General features: G+C 46.4%; 1 protein-coding gene across 5 annotated transcripts in view; it reads right to left on the reverse strand.

Moving 5' to 3' along the window:
- Positions 1–17,689, reverse strand: part of LOC139532898 (islet cell autoantigen 1-like protein) — a 66,389-nt gene that overhangs the window by 18,959 nt on the left and 29,741 nt on the right. For all 5 annotated transcript variants that reach the window (XR_011666676.1, XR_011666678.1, XR_011666677.1 and 2 more), the window contains exons 8-11: positions 14,335–14,433; positions 11,286–11,353; positions 8,026–8,069; positions 4,530–4,592 (exon numbers count right to left, since the gene is read on the reverse strand). Coding sequence is in view for 1 of the 5 variants with exons in the window: in XM_071331062.1 (XP_071187163.1) it covers positions 4,530–4,592; positions 8,026–8,069; positions 11,286–11,353; positions 14,335–14,433 (274 nt within the window). In the remaining 4 variants the exon portion in view is untranslated. The remainder of the gene's footprint in view (positions 1–4,529; positions 4,593–8,025; positions 8,070–11,285; positions 11,354–14,334; positions 14,434–17,689) is intronic.

Consider the following 17,689-nt stretch of genomic DNA (forward strand, 5'->3'; position numbering starts at 1 on the left):
AATAGGTACAAATTATATACTTCCTCGTGATATACGTCCTCGTGATATACTTCCTCGTGATATACGTCCTCGTGATATACGTCCTCGTGATATACGTCCTCGTGATATACGTCCTCGTGATATACTTCCTCGTGATATACTTCCTCGTGATATACGTCCTCGTGATATACGTCCTCGTGATATACTTCCTCGTGCTATACTTCCTCGTGATATACTTCCTCGTGATATACGTCCTCGTGATATACGTCCTCGTGCTATACTTCCTCGTGCTATACGTCCTCGTGCTATACGTCCTCGTGCTATACGTCCTCGTGCTATACGTCCTCGTGATATACTTCCTCGTGATATACTTCCTCGTGATATACTTCCTCGTGATATACTTCCTCGTGATATACTTCCTCGTGATATACGTCCTCGTGATATACGTCCTCGTGATATACGTCCTCGTGATATACGTCCTCGTGATATACGTCCTCGTGATATACTTCCTCGTGATATACTTCCTTGTGATATACGTCCTATTGATATACTTCCTCGTGATATACGTCCTATTGATATACTTCCTCGTGATATACTTCCTCGTGATATACTTCCTCGTGATATACATCCTATTGATATACTTCCTCGTGATATACTTCCTCGTGATATACGTCCTCGTGATATACTTCCTCGTGATATACTTCCTCGTGATATACTTCCTCGTGATATACGTCCTCGTGATATACGTCCTCGTGATATACTTCCTCGTGATATACTTCCTCGTGATATACGTCCTCGTGATATACGTCCTCGTGATATACGTCCTCGTGATATACTTCCTCGTGATATACGTCCTCGTGATATACGTCCTCGTGATATACGTCCTCGTGATATACTTCCTCGTGATATACGTGATATACTTCCTCGTGATATACGTCCTCGTGATATACGTCCTCATGATATACTTCTGCCAAGTAAAACTGCTTTACAGTTAACATTTCATTGAGAAGGTTTTGGGGAAAGTATTTCTGTCAACACACAAGATGGTTATGACATCAACTGACTACACATGGAGGGATAGACGAACACGCTCCACACAGACAGACAGGCAAACAAACAGACAGTGATATATCCTCGTGATATACGTCCTCGTGATATACTTCCTCGTGATATACTTCCTTGTGATATACGTCCTATTGATATACTTCCTCGTGATATACTTCCTCGTGATATACGTCCTCGTGATATACGTCCTCGTGCTATACTTCCTCGTGCTATACGTCCTCGTGCTATACGTCCTCGTGCTATACGTCCTCGTGCTATACGTCCTCGTGATATACTTCCTCGTGATATACTTCCTCGTGATATACTTCCTCGTGATATACTTCCTCGTGATATACGTCCTCGTGATATACGTCCTCGTGATATACGTCCTCGTGATATACGTCCTCGTGATATACGTCCTCGTGATATACTTCCTCGTGATATACTTCCTTGTGATATACGTCCTATTGATATACTTCCTCGTGATATACGTCCTATTGATATACTTCCTCGTGATATACGTCCTCGTGATATACTTCCTCGCTAAGTATAACATCCTATTGCATTATACATTCCATCGTGATATACTTCCTCGTGAAAGTATACTGTCAACATACAAGATGATTATACTTCCTCGTGACTATACTTCCTCGTGCTATACGTACACTCGTGATATACAGTCCGTCAGTGCTATACATTCCTACAGTGCTATACGTCCTCGTGCTATACGTCCTCGTGATATACGTCCTCGTGATATACGTCCTCGTGATATACTTCCTCGTGATATACTTCCTCGTGATATACTTCCTCGTGATATACGTCCTCGTGATATACGTCCTCGTGATATACGTCCTCGTGATATACGTCCTCGTGATATACGTCCTCGTGATATACTTCCTCGTGATATACGTCCTCGTGATATACGTCCTCGTGATATACGTCCTCGTGATATACGTCCTCGTGATATACTTCCTCGTGATATACGTCCTCGTGATATACGTCCTCGTGATATACGTCCTCGTGATATACTTCCTCGTGATATACTTCCTCGTGATATACTTCCTCGTGATATACGTCCTCATGATATACTTCTGCCAAGTAAAACTGCTTTACAGTTAACATTTCATTGAGAAGGTTTTGGGGAAAGTATTTCTGTCAACACACAAGATGGTTATGACATCAACTGACTACACATGGAGGGATAGACGAACACGCTCCACACAGACAGACAGGCAAACAAACAGACAGGCAGACAGACAGACAGGCATGCTCCACACAGACAGACAGGCAAACAAACAGACAGGCAGAGAGACAGACAGGCATGCTCCACACAGACAGACAGACAGACAGACAGACAGACAGGCACGCTCCACACAGACAGACAGACAGACAGACAGACAGACAGGCATGCTCCACACAGACAGACAGGCAAACAAACAGACAGGCAGACAGACAGGCATGCTCCACACAGACAGACAGACAGACAGACAGACAGACAGGCACGCTCCACACAGACAGACAGACAGACAGACAGACAGACAGACAGACAGACAGACAGACAGACAGACAGACAGACAGACAGACAGACAGACAGATAGACAGACTCCACACAGACAGAAAGGGGCAATATTTCTGTAAATGAATAGTCAGATATTGTGTTAGGTTTGTCTGTTTAAACCAGTAGTGGGTGACCAGGGGTGGGATGATGTTGGTTAGATAGTAGCTGGGAGCTCATGGTGTCTGAGGTGGGATGATGTTGGTTAGATAGTAGCTGGGAGCTCGTGGTGTCTGAGGTGGGATGATGTTGGTTAGATAGTAGCTGGGAGCTCGTGGTGTCTGAGGTGGGATGATGTTGGTTGGATAGTAGCTGGGAGCTCATGGTGTCTGAGGTGGGATGATGTTGGTTAGATAGTAGCTGGGAGCTCGTGGTGTCCGAGGTGGGATGATGTTGGTTAGATAGTAGCTGGGAGCTCGTGGTGTCTGATGTGGGATGATGTTGGTTAGATAGTAGCTGGGAGCTCGTGGTGTCTGAGGTGGGATGATGTTGGTTGGATAGTAGCTGGGAGCTCGTGGTGTCTGAGGTGGGATGATGTTGGTTGGATAGTAGCTGGGAGCTCGTGGTGTCTGATGGGATGATGTTGGTTAGATAGTAGTTGGGAGCTCGTGGTGTCTGAGGTGGGATGATGTTGGTTAGATAGTAGCTGGGAGCTCGTGGTGTCTGATGGGATGATGTTGGTTAGATAGTAGTTGGGAGCTCGTGGTGTCTGAGGTGGGATGATGTTGGTTAGATAGTAGCTGGGAGCTCGTGGTGTCTGATGGGATGATGTTGGTTAGATAGTAGTTGGGAGCTCGTGGTGTCTGAGGTGGGATGATGTTGGTTAGATAGTAGTTGGGAGCTCGTGGTGTCTGAGGTGGGATGATGTTGGTTAGATAGTAGCTGGGAGCTCGTGGTGTCTGATGGGATGATGTTGGTTAGATAGTAGTTGGGAGCTCGTGGTGTCTGAGGTGGGATGATGTTGGTTAGATAGTAGCTGGGAGCTCGTGGTGTCTGAGGTGGGATGATGTTGGTTGGATAGTAGCTGGGAGCTCGTGGTGTCTGGTGGGATGATGTTGGTTAGATAGTAGCTGGGAGCTCGTGGTGTCTGATGGGATGCTGTTGGTTAGATAGTAGTTGGGAGCTCGTGGTGTCTGAGGTGGGATGATGTTGGTTAGATAGTAGTTGGGAGCTCGTGGTGTCTGAGGTGGGATGATGTTGGTTAGATAGTAGCTGGGAGCTCGTGGTGTCTGATGTTGGTTAGATAGTAGCTGAGAGCTTGTGGTGTCTGATTCTGGTGAGATTTGTTAATGACAGTTTGTGGTAGAACATGTGAACATACACTTTCACAATAGTCTGGCTTCTCATTGGTGGGCTGCTGGAGACCCCTGGTGTATGGTAAAACCTATCACAATAGTCTGGCTTCTCATTGGTGGGCTGCTGGAGACCCCTGGTGTATGGTAAAACCTATCACAATAGTCTGGCTTCTCATTGGTGGGCTGCTGGAGACCCCTGGTACTCATTGGTGGGCTGCTGGTAGCCGCAATCAACCTGCTGGAGACCCCTGGTGTATGGTAAAACCTATCACAATAGTCTGGCTTCTCATTGGTGGGCTGCTGGAGACCCCTGGTGTACGGTAAAACCAATCAGAATAGTCTGGCTTCTCATTGGTGGGCTGCTGGTAGCTGGCAATCAACCTGCTGGAGACCCCTGGTGTATGGTAAAACCTATCACAATAGTCTGGCTTCTCATTGGTGGGCTGCTGGAGACCCCTGGTGTATGGTAAAACCTATCAGAATAGTCTGGCTTCTCATTGGTGGGCTGCTGGTAGCTGGCAATCAACCTGCTGGAGACCCCTGGTGTATGGTAAAACCTCAACACTTAGATACCAATTACAATTAGCACAATATAAGTGAATAAGGTTTAGCTTCTGCACAAAACAATGCCATAAAGCATCACAACACACACGTACCAGAGTCCAGACTAGCACACAGAGAGCTGGTGAGGCTGTGTCCATCAGCAGCATGGAAGGGGCCTGTAAAGGAAACCAAGTACATCATGTCATTCCAGTCCACTGAACACGTTATAGTATATCTAGTCCAGTAGGGGTCAGTAGGGGTCAGGATATAATGTAATGTTATAGTATATCTAGTCCAGTAGGGGTCAGTAGGGGTCAGTATATAATGTAATGTTATAGTATATCTAACCCAGTAGGGGTCAGTATATAATGTAATGTTATAGTATATCTAGTCCAGTAGGGGTCAGTATATCATGTAATGTTATAGTATACCTAGTCCAGTAGGGGTCAGTATATCATGTAATGTTATAGTATATCTAACCCAGTAGGGGTCAGTATATAATGTAATGTTATAGTATATCTAGCCCAGTAGGGGTCAGTAGGGGTCAGTATATAATGTAATGTTATAGTATATCTAACCCAGTAGGGGTCAGTATATAATGTAATGTTATAGTATATCTAACCCAGTAAAGGTCAGTAGGGGTCAGGATATAATGTCATGTTATAGTATATCTAGTCCAGTAGGGGTCAGTATATCATGTAATGTTATAGTATATCTAACCCAGTAGGGGTCAGTAGGGGTCAGTATATAATGTAATGTTATAGTATACCTAGTCCAGTAGGGGTCAGTAGGGGTCAGTATATAATGTAATGTTATAGTATATCTAACCCAGTAGGGGTCAGTATATAATGTAATGTTATAGTATATATAGTCCAGTAGGGGTCAGTAGGGTTCAGTATATAATGTAATGTTATAGTATACCTAGTCCAGTAGGGGTCAGTATATAATGTAATGTTATAGTATACCTAGTCCAGTAGGGGTCAGTAGGGGTCAGTATATAATGTAATGTTATAGTATATCTAGTCCAGTAGGGGTCAGTATATCATGTAATGTTATAGTATATCTAGTCCAGTAGGGGTCAGTATATAATGTAATGTTATAGTATACCTAGTCCAGTAGGGGTCAGTAGGGGTCAGTATATAATGTAATGTTATAGTATATCTAGTCCAGTAGGGGTCAGTATATCATGTAATGTTATAGTATATCTAGTCCAGTAGGGGTCAGTATATAATGTAATGTTATAGTATATCTAACCCAGTAGGGGTCAGTATATAATGTAATGTTATAGTATATCTAACCCAGTAGGGGTCAGTATATAATGTAATGTTATAGTATATCTAACCCAGTAGGGGTCAGTAGGGGTCAGGATATAATGTAATGTTATAGTATATCTAGCCCAGTAGGGGTCAGTAGGGGTCAGTATATAATGTAATGTTATAGTATATCTAGCCCAGTAGGGGTCAGTATATAATGTAATGTTATAGTATATCTAGCCCAGTAGGGGTCAGTATATAATGTAATGTTATAGTATATCTAGTCCAGTAGGGGTCAGTATATAATGTAATGTTATAGTATATCTAGCCCAGTAGGGGTCAGTATATAATGTAATGTTATAGTATATCTAGCCCAGTAGGGGTCAGTATATAATGTAATGTTATAGTATATCTAGTCCAGTAGGGGTCAGTATATAATGTAATGTTATAGTATATCTAGTCCAGTAGGGGTCAGTATATAATGTAATGTTATAGTATATCTAGTCCAGTAGGGGTCAGTAGGGGTCAGTATATAATGTAATGTTATAGTATATCTAACCCAGTAGGGGTCAGTATATAATGTAATGTTATAGTATATCTAACCCAGTAGGGGTCAGTATATAATGTAATGTTATAGTATATCTAGTCCAGTAGGGGTCAGTATATCATGTAATGTTATAGTATATCTAACCCAGTAGGGGTCAGTATATAATGTAATGTTATAGTATATCTAGTCCAGTAGGGGTCAGTAGGGGTCAGTATATAATGTAATGTTATAGTATATCTAACCCAGTAGGGGTCAGTATATAATGTAATGTTATAGTATATCTAGTCCAGTAGGGGTCAGTATATCATGTAATGTTATAGTATATCTAACCCAGTAGGGGTCAGTAGGGGGTCAGGATATAATGTAATGTTATAGTATATCTAGCCCAGTAGGGGTCAGTATATAATGTAATGTTATAGTATATCTAACCCAGTAGGGGTCAGTATATAATGTAATGTTATAGTATATCTAGTCCAGTAGGGGTCAGTATATAATGTAATGTTATAGTATATCTAGCCCAGTAGAGGTCAGTATATAATGTAATGTTATAGTATATCTAGCCCAGTAGAGGTCAGTATATAATGTAATGTTATAGTATATCTAGCCCAGTAGGGGTCAGTATATAATGTAATGTTATAGTATATCTAACCCAGTAGGGGTCAGTATATAATGTAATGTTATAGTATATCTAGCCCAGTAGGGGTCAGTATATAATGTAATGTTATAGTATATCTAGTCCAGTAGGGGTCAGTAATGTAATGTTATAGTATATCTAGTCCAGTAGGGGTCAGTATATAATGTAATGTTATAGTATATCTAGCCCAGTAGGGGTCAGTATATAATGTAATGTTATAGTATATCTAGTCCAGTAGGGGTCAGTAGGGGTCAGGATATAATGTAATGTTATAGTATATCTAACCCAGTAGGGGTCAGTATATAATGTAATGTTATAGTATATCTAACCCAGTAGGGGTCAGTATATAATGTAATGTTATAGTATATCTAACCCAGTAGGGGTCAGTAGGGGTCAGTATATAATATCTAACCCAGTAGGGGTCAGTATATAATGTAATGTTATAGTATATCTAACCCAGTAGGGGTCAGTAGGGGTCAGTATATAATGTAATGTTATAGTATATCTAACCCAGTAGGGATCAGGATATAATGTAATGTTATAGTATATATAGTCCAGTAGGGGTCAGTATATAATGTAATGTTATAGTATATCTAGCCCAGTAGGGATCAGGATATAATGTAATGTTATAGTATATATAGTCCAGTAGGGGTCAGTATATAATGTAATGTTATAGTATATCTAGCCCAGTAGGGGTCAGTATATAATGTAATGTTATAGTATATCTAACCCAGTAGAGGTCAGTATATAATGTAATGTTATAGTATATCTAGCCCAGTAGAGGTCAGTATATAATGTAATGTTATAGTATATCTAGCCCAGTAGGGGTCAGTATATAATGTAATGTTATAGTATATCTAGTCCAGTAGGGGTCAGTAGGGGTCAGTATATAATGTAATGTTATAGTATATCTAGTCCAGTAGGGGTCAGTATATAATGTAATGTTATAGTATATCTAACCCAGTAGGGGTCAGTATATAATGTAATGTTATAGTATACCTAGCCCAGTAGGGGTCAGTAGGGGTCAGTAGAGGTCAGTAGGGGTCAGTAGGGGTCAGTAGAGGTCAGTAGGGGTCAGTAGAGGTCAGTAGGGGTCAGTAGAGGTCAGTAGAGGTCAGTAGGGGTCAGTAGAGGTCAGTAGGGGTCAGTAGGGGTCAGTAGGGGTCAGTACGTACCAGAGGCTGATTCTGACGGCTTCTCTTCATCCAGGGAGACCAGACTGAGAGGAGAGAAAGGATATGTTTGGTATTTTATTAGGATCCCCATTAGCTGAAGGCAGCAGCTACTCTTCCTGGGGTTCCACACAGAACATGAGATGGATCATTGGGAAACATTCAATATTCCCTTTCTTTTGTTGTTCAGTGAATTCATCCCATGTGAAGAGTCAACTCATTTAATTAAAGTTCAATTCGTAACTTATTTGTTTTTTGGGGGTTTTTTCTATTGGAAGGATTTAATCATTTGCAATTATGTCTACTTATGATAAAGGTAAAAGGTTTCTGTTTGTGTCTCCATATGATATGGTAAATATATATAGATCAAACACTTTCGTTTTTTCAACACATTGTTTCTTATGAAAAGACGCCAAGAGAGACTGGCATATAAATACCATGTATCAGCCCTCTGATTACCATGAAGAGCAAGACGTGCCGCTCTGTTCTGGGCCAGCTGCAGCTTTACTGGGTCTTTCTTTGCAGCACTTGACCACATGTCTGGCCAATAATCAAGATAAGACAAAACTAGAGCCTGCAGGATTTGCCTTGAGGGCGTGGTTACACGTGGTCTGCGGTTGTGAGGCCGGTTGGATGTACTGCCAAATTCTCTAAAACGACGTTGGAGGCGGCTTATGGTAGAGAAATTAAAATTAAATTCTCTAGCAACAGCTCTAGTGGACATTCCTGAAATCAACATGCCAATTGCACGCTCCCTCAAAACTTGAGACATCTGTGGCATTGTGTTTTGTGACTAAACTGCACATTTTACAGTGGCCTTTTATTGTCCACAGCACAAGGTGCACCTGTGTAATTATCATGCTGGTTAATCAGCCTCTTGATATGCCACACCTGTCAGGTGGATGGATTATCTTGGTAAAGGAGAAATGCTCACTAACAACAATGTAAATGTAACAGTATAACTTTAGTCCGTCCCCTCGCCCCGACCCGGGCGCGAACCAGGGACCCTCTGCACACATCAACAACAGTCACCCACGAAGCATCGTTACCCATCGCTCCACAAAAGCCGCGGCCCTTGCAGAGCAAGGGGAGCAACTACTTCAAGGTCTCAGAGCGAGTGACGTCACCGATTGAAACGCTATTAGCGCGCACCACCGCTAACTAGCTAGCCATTTCACATCGGTTACATAAACAAACTTGTGCACAAAATTGGAGAGAAATAATCTTTTTGTGCGTATGGAACATTTCTTGGATCTTTTATTTCAGCTCATGAAACATGGAAACAACACTTTACACGTTGGGATTTTATTTTTGTTCAGTTTAGTTTTAGAGATGTTCAGGACCAGTTTATTACTGGCCACACATTCCAAAACAGACTGCAACTCCTGGTTAAGGGTTTCAGTGACTTCATTAGCTGTGGTTGCTGACACGTGTATATATGGTTGAATCATCAGCATACATGGACACACAGGTTTTGTTTAATGCCAGTGGTTCCCAAACTAGGGGTCGTGACCCCATGTGAAGGTCGCCTGATAGAATTTCCAAAATCCCCCCCAAAATTAACTAATATTTTAAAACAAATATATCTATTTTGTATCTCAATCACACCAATCAGGTGGGTATATGCTGCTAAACACCAATCAGGTGGGTATATGCTGCTAAACACCAATCAGGTGGGTATATGCTGCTAAGACCGGTGGGGTCAACATGGTAGACCGGTGGGGTCAGCATTGTAGACCGGTGGGGTCAGCATGGTAGACCGGTGGGGTCAGCATGGTAGACCGGTGGGGTCAGCATGGTAGACCGGTGGGGTCAGCATGGTAGACCGGTGGGGTCAACATGGTAGACCGGTGGGGTCAACATGGTAGACCGGTGGGGTCAACATGGTAGACCGGTGGGGTCAGCATGGTAGACCGGTGGGGTCAGCATGGTAGACCGGTGGGGTCAGCATGGTAGACCGGTGGGGTCAGCATGGTAGACCGGTGGGGTCAACATGGTAGACCGGTGGGGTCAACATGGTAGACCGGTGGGGTCAACATGGTAGACCGGTGGGGTCAGCATGGTAGACCGGTGGGGTCAACATGGTAGACCGGTGGGGTCAGCATGGTAGACCGGTGGGGTCAACATGGTAGACCGGTGGGGTCAGCATGGTAGACCGGTGGGGTCAGCATGGTAGACCGGTGGGGTCAGCATGGTAGACCGGTGGGGTCAGCATGGTAGACCGGTGGGGTCAGCATGGTAGACCGGTGGGGTCAACATGGTAGACCGGTGGGGTCAGCATGGTAGACCGGTGGGGTCAACATGGTAGACCGGTGGGGTCATAATGGTAGACCGGTGGGGTCAGCATGGTAGACCGGTGGGGTCAGCATGGTATACCGGTGGGGTCAACGTGTTTGACCGGTGGGATCAGCATGGTAGACCGGTGGGGTCAGCATGGTAGACCGGTGGGGTCAGCATGGTAGACCGGTGGGGTCAGCATGGTAGACCGGTGGGGTCAGCATGTTAGACCGGTGGGGTCAACATGATAGACCGGTGGGGTCAGCATGGTAGACCGGTGGGGTCAACATGATAGACCGGTGGGGTCAGCATGGTAGACCGGTGGGGTCAGCATGGTAGACCGGTGGGGTCAACGTGTTTGACCGGTGGGGTCAGCATGGTAGACCGGTGGGGTCAGCATGGTAGACCGGTGGGGTCAGCATGGTAGACCGGTGGGGTCAGCATGGTAGACCGGTGGGGTCAACGTGTTTGACCGGTGGGGTCAGCATGGTAGACCGGTGGGGTCAGCATGGTAGACCGGTGGGGTCAGCATGGTAGACCGGTGGGGTCAGCATGGTAGACCGGTGGGGTCAGCATGGTAGACCGGTGGGGTCAGCATGGTAGACCGGTGGGGTCAACATGGTAGACCGGTGGGGTCAGCATGGTAGACCGGTGGGGTCAGCATGGTAGACCGGTGGGGTCAGCGTGGTAGACCGGTGGGGTCAGCGTGGTAGACCGGTGGGGTCAACGTGGTAGACCGGTGGGGTCAGCGTGGTAGACCGGTGGGGTCAACATGGTAGACCGGTGGGGTCAGCATGGTAGACCGGTGGGGTCAGCATGGTAGACCGGTGGGGTCAGCATGGTAGACCGGTGGGGTCAGCATGGTAGACCGGTGGGGTCAGCATGGTAGACCGGTGGGGTCAGCATGGTAGACCGGTGGGGTCAGCATGGTAGACCGGTGGGGTCAACATGGTAAACCAGGTTGTCTTGAACTAGGATGTTCTCACCTGTTACTCTCTTTGTTCTGGTCCTGGTTCTCTAAATCTGTCAGCTGCTCCAGAGGGTCCCGGAGGTCCTGACAACATACACACCTACGGTTACAACACACTGGAAGCAAAACACACACACACACACCCCATCTACTGTTACAACACACTGGAAGCAAAACACACACACACACACCCCATCTACTGTTACAACACACTGGAAGCAAAACACACACACACACACCCCATCTACTGTTACAACACACTGGAAGCAAAACACACACACCCCATCTACTGTTACAACACACTGGAAGCAAAACACACACACACACACCCCATCTACTGTTACAACACACTGGAAGCAAAACACACACACACACACCCCATCTACTGTTACAACACACTGGAAGCAAAACACACACACACACCCCATCTACTGTTACAACACACTGGAAGCAAAACACACACACACACACCCCATCTACTGTTACAACACACTGGAAGCAAAACACACACACACACACCCCATCTACTGTTACAACACACTGGAAGCAAAACACACACACACACACCCCATCTACTGTTACAACACACTGGAAGCAAAACACACACACACACCCCCCATCTACTGTTACAACACACTGGAAGCAAAACACACACACACACACCCCATCTACTGTTACAACACACTGGAAGCAAAACACACACACACACACACCCCATCTACTGTTACAACACACTGGAAGCAAAACAAACACACACCCCATCTACTGTTACAACACACTGGAAGCAAAACCAACACACACCCCACCTACTGTTACAACACACTGGAAGCAAAACCAACACACACCCCACCTACTGTTACAACACACTGGAAGCAAAACCAACACACACCCCACCTACTGTTACAACACACTGGAAGCAAAACCAACACACACCCCACCTACTGTTACAACACACTGGAAGCAAAACCAACACACACCCCATCTACTGTTACAACACACTGGAAGCAAAACACACACACACCCCATCTACTGTTACAACACACTGGAAGCAAAACACACACACACCCCATCTACTGTTACAACACACTGGAAGCAAAACACACGCACACACACCATCTACTGTTACAACACACTGGAAGCAAAACACACACACACCCCACCTACTGTTACAACACACTGGAAGCAAAACACACACACACCCCATCTACTGTTACAACACACTGGAAGCAAAACAAACACACACCCCATCTACTGTTACAACACACTGGAAGCAAAACCAACACACACCCCATCTACTGTTACAACACACTGGAAGCAAAACACACACACACCCCATCTACTGTTACAACACACTGGAAGCAAAACACACGCACACACACCATCTACTGTTACAACACACTGGAAGCAAAACACACACACACACCCCACCTACTGTTACAACACACTGGAAGCAAAACAAACACACACCCCATCTACTGTTACAACACACTGGAAGTAAAACCAACACACACCCCACCTACTGTTACAACACACTGGAAGCAAAACACACGCACACACACCATCTACTGTTACAACACACTGGAAGCAAAACAAACACACACCCCATCTACTGTTACAACACACTGGAAGCAAAACACACACACACACCCCATCTACTGTTACAACACACTGGAAGCAAAACACACACACACACACCCCATCTACTGTTACAACACACTGGAAGCAAAACACACACACACACCCCATCTACTGTTACAACACACTGGAAGCAAAACACACACACACACACCCCATCTACTGTTACAACACACTGGAAGCAAAACACACACACACACCCCATCTACTGTTACAACACACTGGAAGCAAAACACACACACACACACCCCATCTACTGTTACAACACACTGGAAGCAAAACACACACACACACACCCCATCTACTGTTACAACACACTGGAAGCAAAACACACACACACACACCCCATCTACTGTTACAACACACTGGAAGCAAAACACACACACACCCCATCTACTGTTACAACACACTGGAAGCAAAACACACGCACACACACCATCTACTGTTACAACACACTGGAAGCAAAACACACACACACACCCCACCTACTGTTACAACACACTGGAAGCAAAACACACACACACCCCATCTACTGTTACAACACACTGGAAGCAAAACAAACACACACCCCATCTACTGTTACAACACACTGGAAGCAAAACCAACACACACCCCATCTACTGTTACAACACACTGGAAGCAAAACACACACACACCCCATCTACTGTTACAACACACTGGAAGCAAAACACACGCACACACACCATCTACTGTTACAACACACTGGAAGCAAAACACACACACACACCCCACCTACTGTTACAACACACTGGAAGCAAAACAAACACACACCCCATCTACTGTTACAACACACTGGAAGTAAAACCAACACACACCCCACCTACTGTTACAACACACTGGAAGCAAAACACACGCACACACACCATCTACTGTTACAACACACTGGAAGCAAAACAAACACACACCCCATCTACTGTTACAACACACTGGAAGCAAAACACACACACACACCCCATCTACTGTTACAACACACTGGAAGCAAAACACACACACACACACCCCATCTACTGTTACAACACACTGGAAGCAAAACACACACACACACCCCATCTACTGTTACAACACACTGGAAGCAAAACACACACACACACACCCCATCTACTGTTACAACACACTGGAAGCAAAACACACACACACACCCCCATCTACTGTTACAACACACTGGAAGCAAAACACACACACACACACCCCATCTACTGTTACAACACACTGGAAGCAAAACACACACACACACACCCCATCTACTGTTACAACACACTGGAAGCAAAACACACACACACACACCCCATCTACTGTTACAACACACTGGAAGCAAAACACACACACACACCCCATCTACTGTTACAACACACTGGAAGCAAAACAAACACACACACCTGTAATGTACGTGCAACCCGTCCCACACGTACCTTGAGAGTGGTGAACTGGTAGGGGACAAGGCCTTTAAAAGACTCATGAATCCCACTCATCACATCGGCTGTCCTCTCCCAGAACTGGAGGAGGGTGATCTGGAAAGAGACTGTACTGCATTAACACAGACCGCTACTATGCAACGACACGCACAGACCGCTACTATGCAACGACACACACAGACCGCTACTATGCAACGACACGCACAGACACCGCTACTATGCAACGACACACACAGACCGCTACTATGCAACGACACACACACACCGCTACTATGCAACGACACACACAGACCGCTACTATGCAACGAGACACACAGACCGCTACTATGCAACGACACGCACAGACCGCTACTATGCAACGACACACACAGACCGCTACTATGCAACGACACGCACAGACACCGCTACTATGCAACGACACACACAGACCGCTACTATGCAACGACACACACACACCGCTACTATGCAACGACACACACAGACCGCTACTATGCAACGAGACACACAGACCGCTACTATGCAACGACACGCACAGACCGCTACTATGCAACGACACACACAGACCGCTACTATGCAACGACACACACAGACCGCTACTATGCAACGACACACACAGACCGCTACTATGCAACGACACACACAGACCGCTACTATGCAACGACACACACAGACCGCTACTATGCAACGACACGCACAGACCGCTACTATGCAACGACACACACAGACCGCTACTATGCAACGACACGCACACACCGCTACTATGCAACGACACACACAGACCGCTACTATGCAACGACACGCACAGACCGCTACTATGCAACGACACGCACAGACCGCTACTATGCAACGACACACACAGACCGCTACTATGCAACGAGACACACAGACCGCTACTATGCAACGACACGCACAGACCGCTACTATGCAACGACACACACACACCGCTACTATGCAACGACACACACAGACCGCTACTATGCAACGACACACACAGACCGCTACTATGCAACGACACACACAGACCGCTACTATGCAACGAGACACACAGACCGCTACTATGCAACGAGACACACACACCGCTACTATGCAACGACACGCACAGACCGCTACTATGCAACGACACACACACACCGCTACTATGCAACGAGACACACACAGACAGCTACTATGCAACGACACACACAGACCGCTACTATGCAACGACACGCACAGACCGCTACTATGCAACGACACACACAGACCGCTACTATGCAACGACACACACAGACCGCTACTATGCAACGAGACACACAGACCGCTACTATGCAACGACACACACAGACCGCTACTATGCAACGACACGCACAGACCGCTACTATGCAACGACACACACAGACTGCTACTATGCAACGACACACACAGACCGCTACTGTGCAACGACACACACAGACCGCTACTATGCAACGACACACACACACCGCTACTATGCAACGACACACACAGACCGCTACTATGCAACGACACACACAGACAGCTACTATGCAACGACACACACAGACCGCTACTATGCAACGACACACACAGACCGCTACTATGCAACGACACACACAGACAGCTACTATGCAACGACACACACAGACCGCTACTATGCAACGACACACACAGACCTCTACTATGCATTAACACACACAGACCGCTACTATGCAACGACACGCACACACCGCTACTATGCAACGACACGCACAGACCGCTACTATGCAACGACACGCACAGACCGCTACTATGCAACGACACACACAGACAGCTACTATGCAACGACACACACAGACCGCTACTATGCAACGACACTCACAGACCGCTACTATGCAACGACACACACAGACCGCTACTATGCAACGACACACACAGACCGCTACTATGCAACGACACGCACAGACCGCTACTATGCAACGACACACACAGACAGCTACTATGCAACGACACACACAGACCGCTACTATGCAACGACACTCACAGACCGCTACTATGCAACGACACACACAGACCGCTACTATGCAACGACACACACAGACCGCTACTATGCAACGACACTCACAGACCGCTACTATGCAACGACACACACAGACCGCTACTATGCAACGACACACACAGACCGCTACTATGCAACGACACGCACAGACCGCTACTATGCAACGACACGCACACACCGCTACTATGCAACGACACGCACACACCGCTACTATGCAACGACACGCACAGACCGCTACTATGCAACGACACGCACACACCGCTACTATGCAACGACACGCACAGACCGCTACTATGCAACGACACACACAGACCGCTACTATGCAACGACACGCACACACCGCTACTATGCAACGACACGCACAGACTGCTACTATGCAACGACACACACAGACCGCTACTATGCAACGACACGCACAGACCGCTACTATGCAACGACACGCACAGACCGCTACTATGCAACGACACACACAGACCGCTACTATGCAACGACACGCACAGACCGCTACTATGCAACGACACGCACAGACCGCTACTATGCAACGACACACACAGACCGCTACTATGCAACGACACACACAGACCGCTACTATGCAACGACACACACACAGACCGCTACTATGCAACGACACGCACACACCGCTACTATGCAACGACACACACACAGACCGCTACTATGCAACGACACGCACAGACCGCTACTATGCAACGACACACACACAGACCGCTACTATGCAACGACACGCACAGACCGCTACTAACAGACCGCTACTATGCAACGACACACACAGACCGCTACTATGCAACGACACGCACAGACCGCTACTATGCAACGACACGCACAGACCGCCACTATGCAACGACACACACAGACCGCTACTATGCAACGACACACACAGACCGCTACTATGCAACGACACACACACACCGCTAGTATGCAACGACACACACAGACCGCTACTATGCAACGACACTCACAGAACGCTACTATGCAACGACACACACAGACCGCTACTATGCAACGACACACGCACACCGCTAGTATGCAACGACACTCGCAGACCGCTACTATGCAACGACACGCACAGACCGCTACTATGCAACGACACTCACAGTCCGCTACTATGCAACGACACTCACAGACCGCTACTATGCAACGACACTCACAGACCGCTACTATGCAACGACACGCACAGACCGCTACTATGCAACGACACTCACAGACCGCTACTATGCAACGACACTCACAGACCGCTACTATGCAACGACACGCACAGACCGCTACTATGCAACGACACTCACAGACCGCTACTATGCAACGACACACACACACCGCTACTATGCA

The sequence above is a fragment of the Salvelinus alpinus genome, chromosome 10 (genome assembly GCF_045679555.1).
Source record: "Salvelinus alpinus chromosome 10, SLU_Salpinus.1, whole genome shotgun sequence".
NCBI classification, from domain to species: Eukaryota; Metazoa; Chordata; class Actinopteri; order Salmoniformes; family Salmonidae; genus Salvelinus; species Salvelinus alpinus.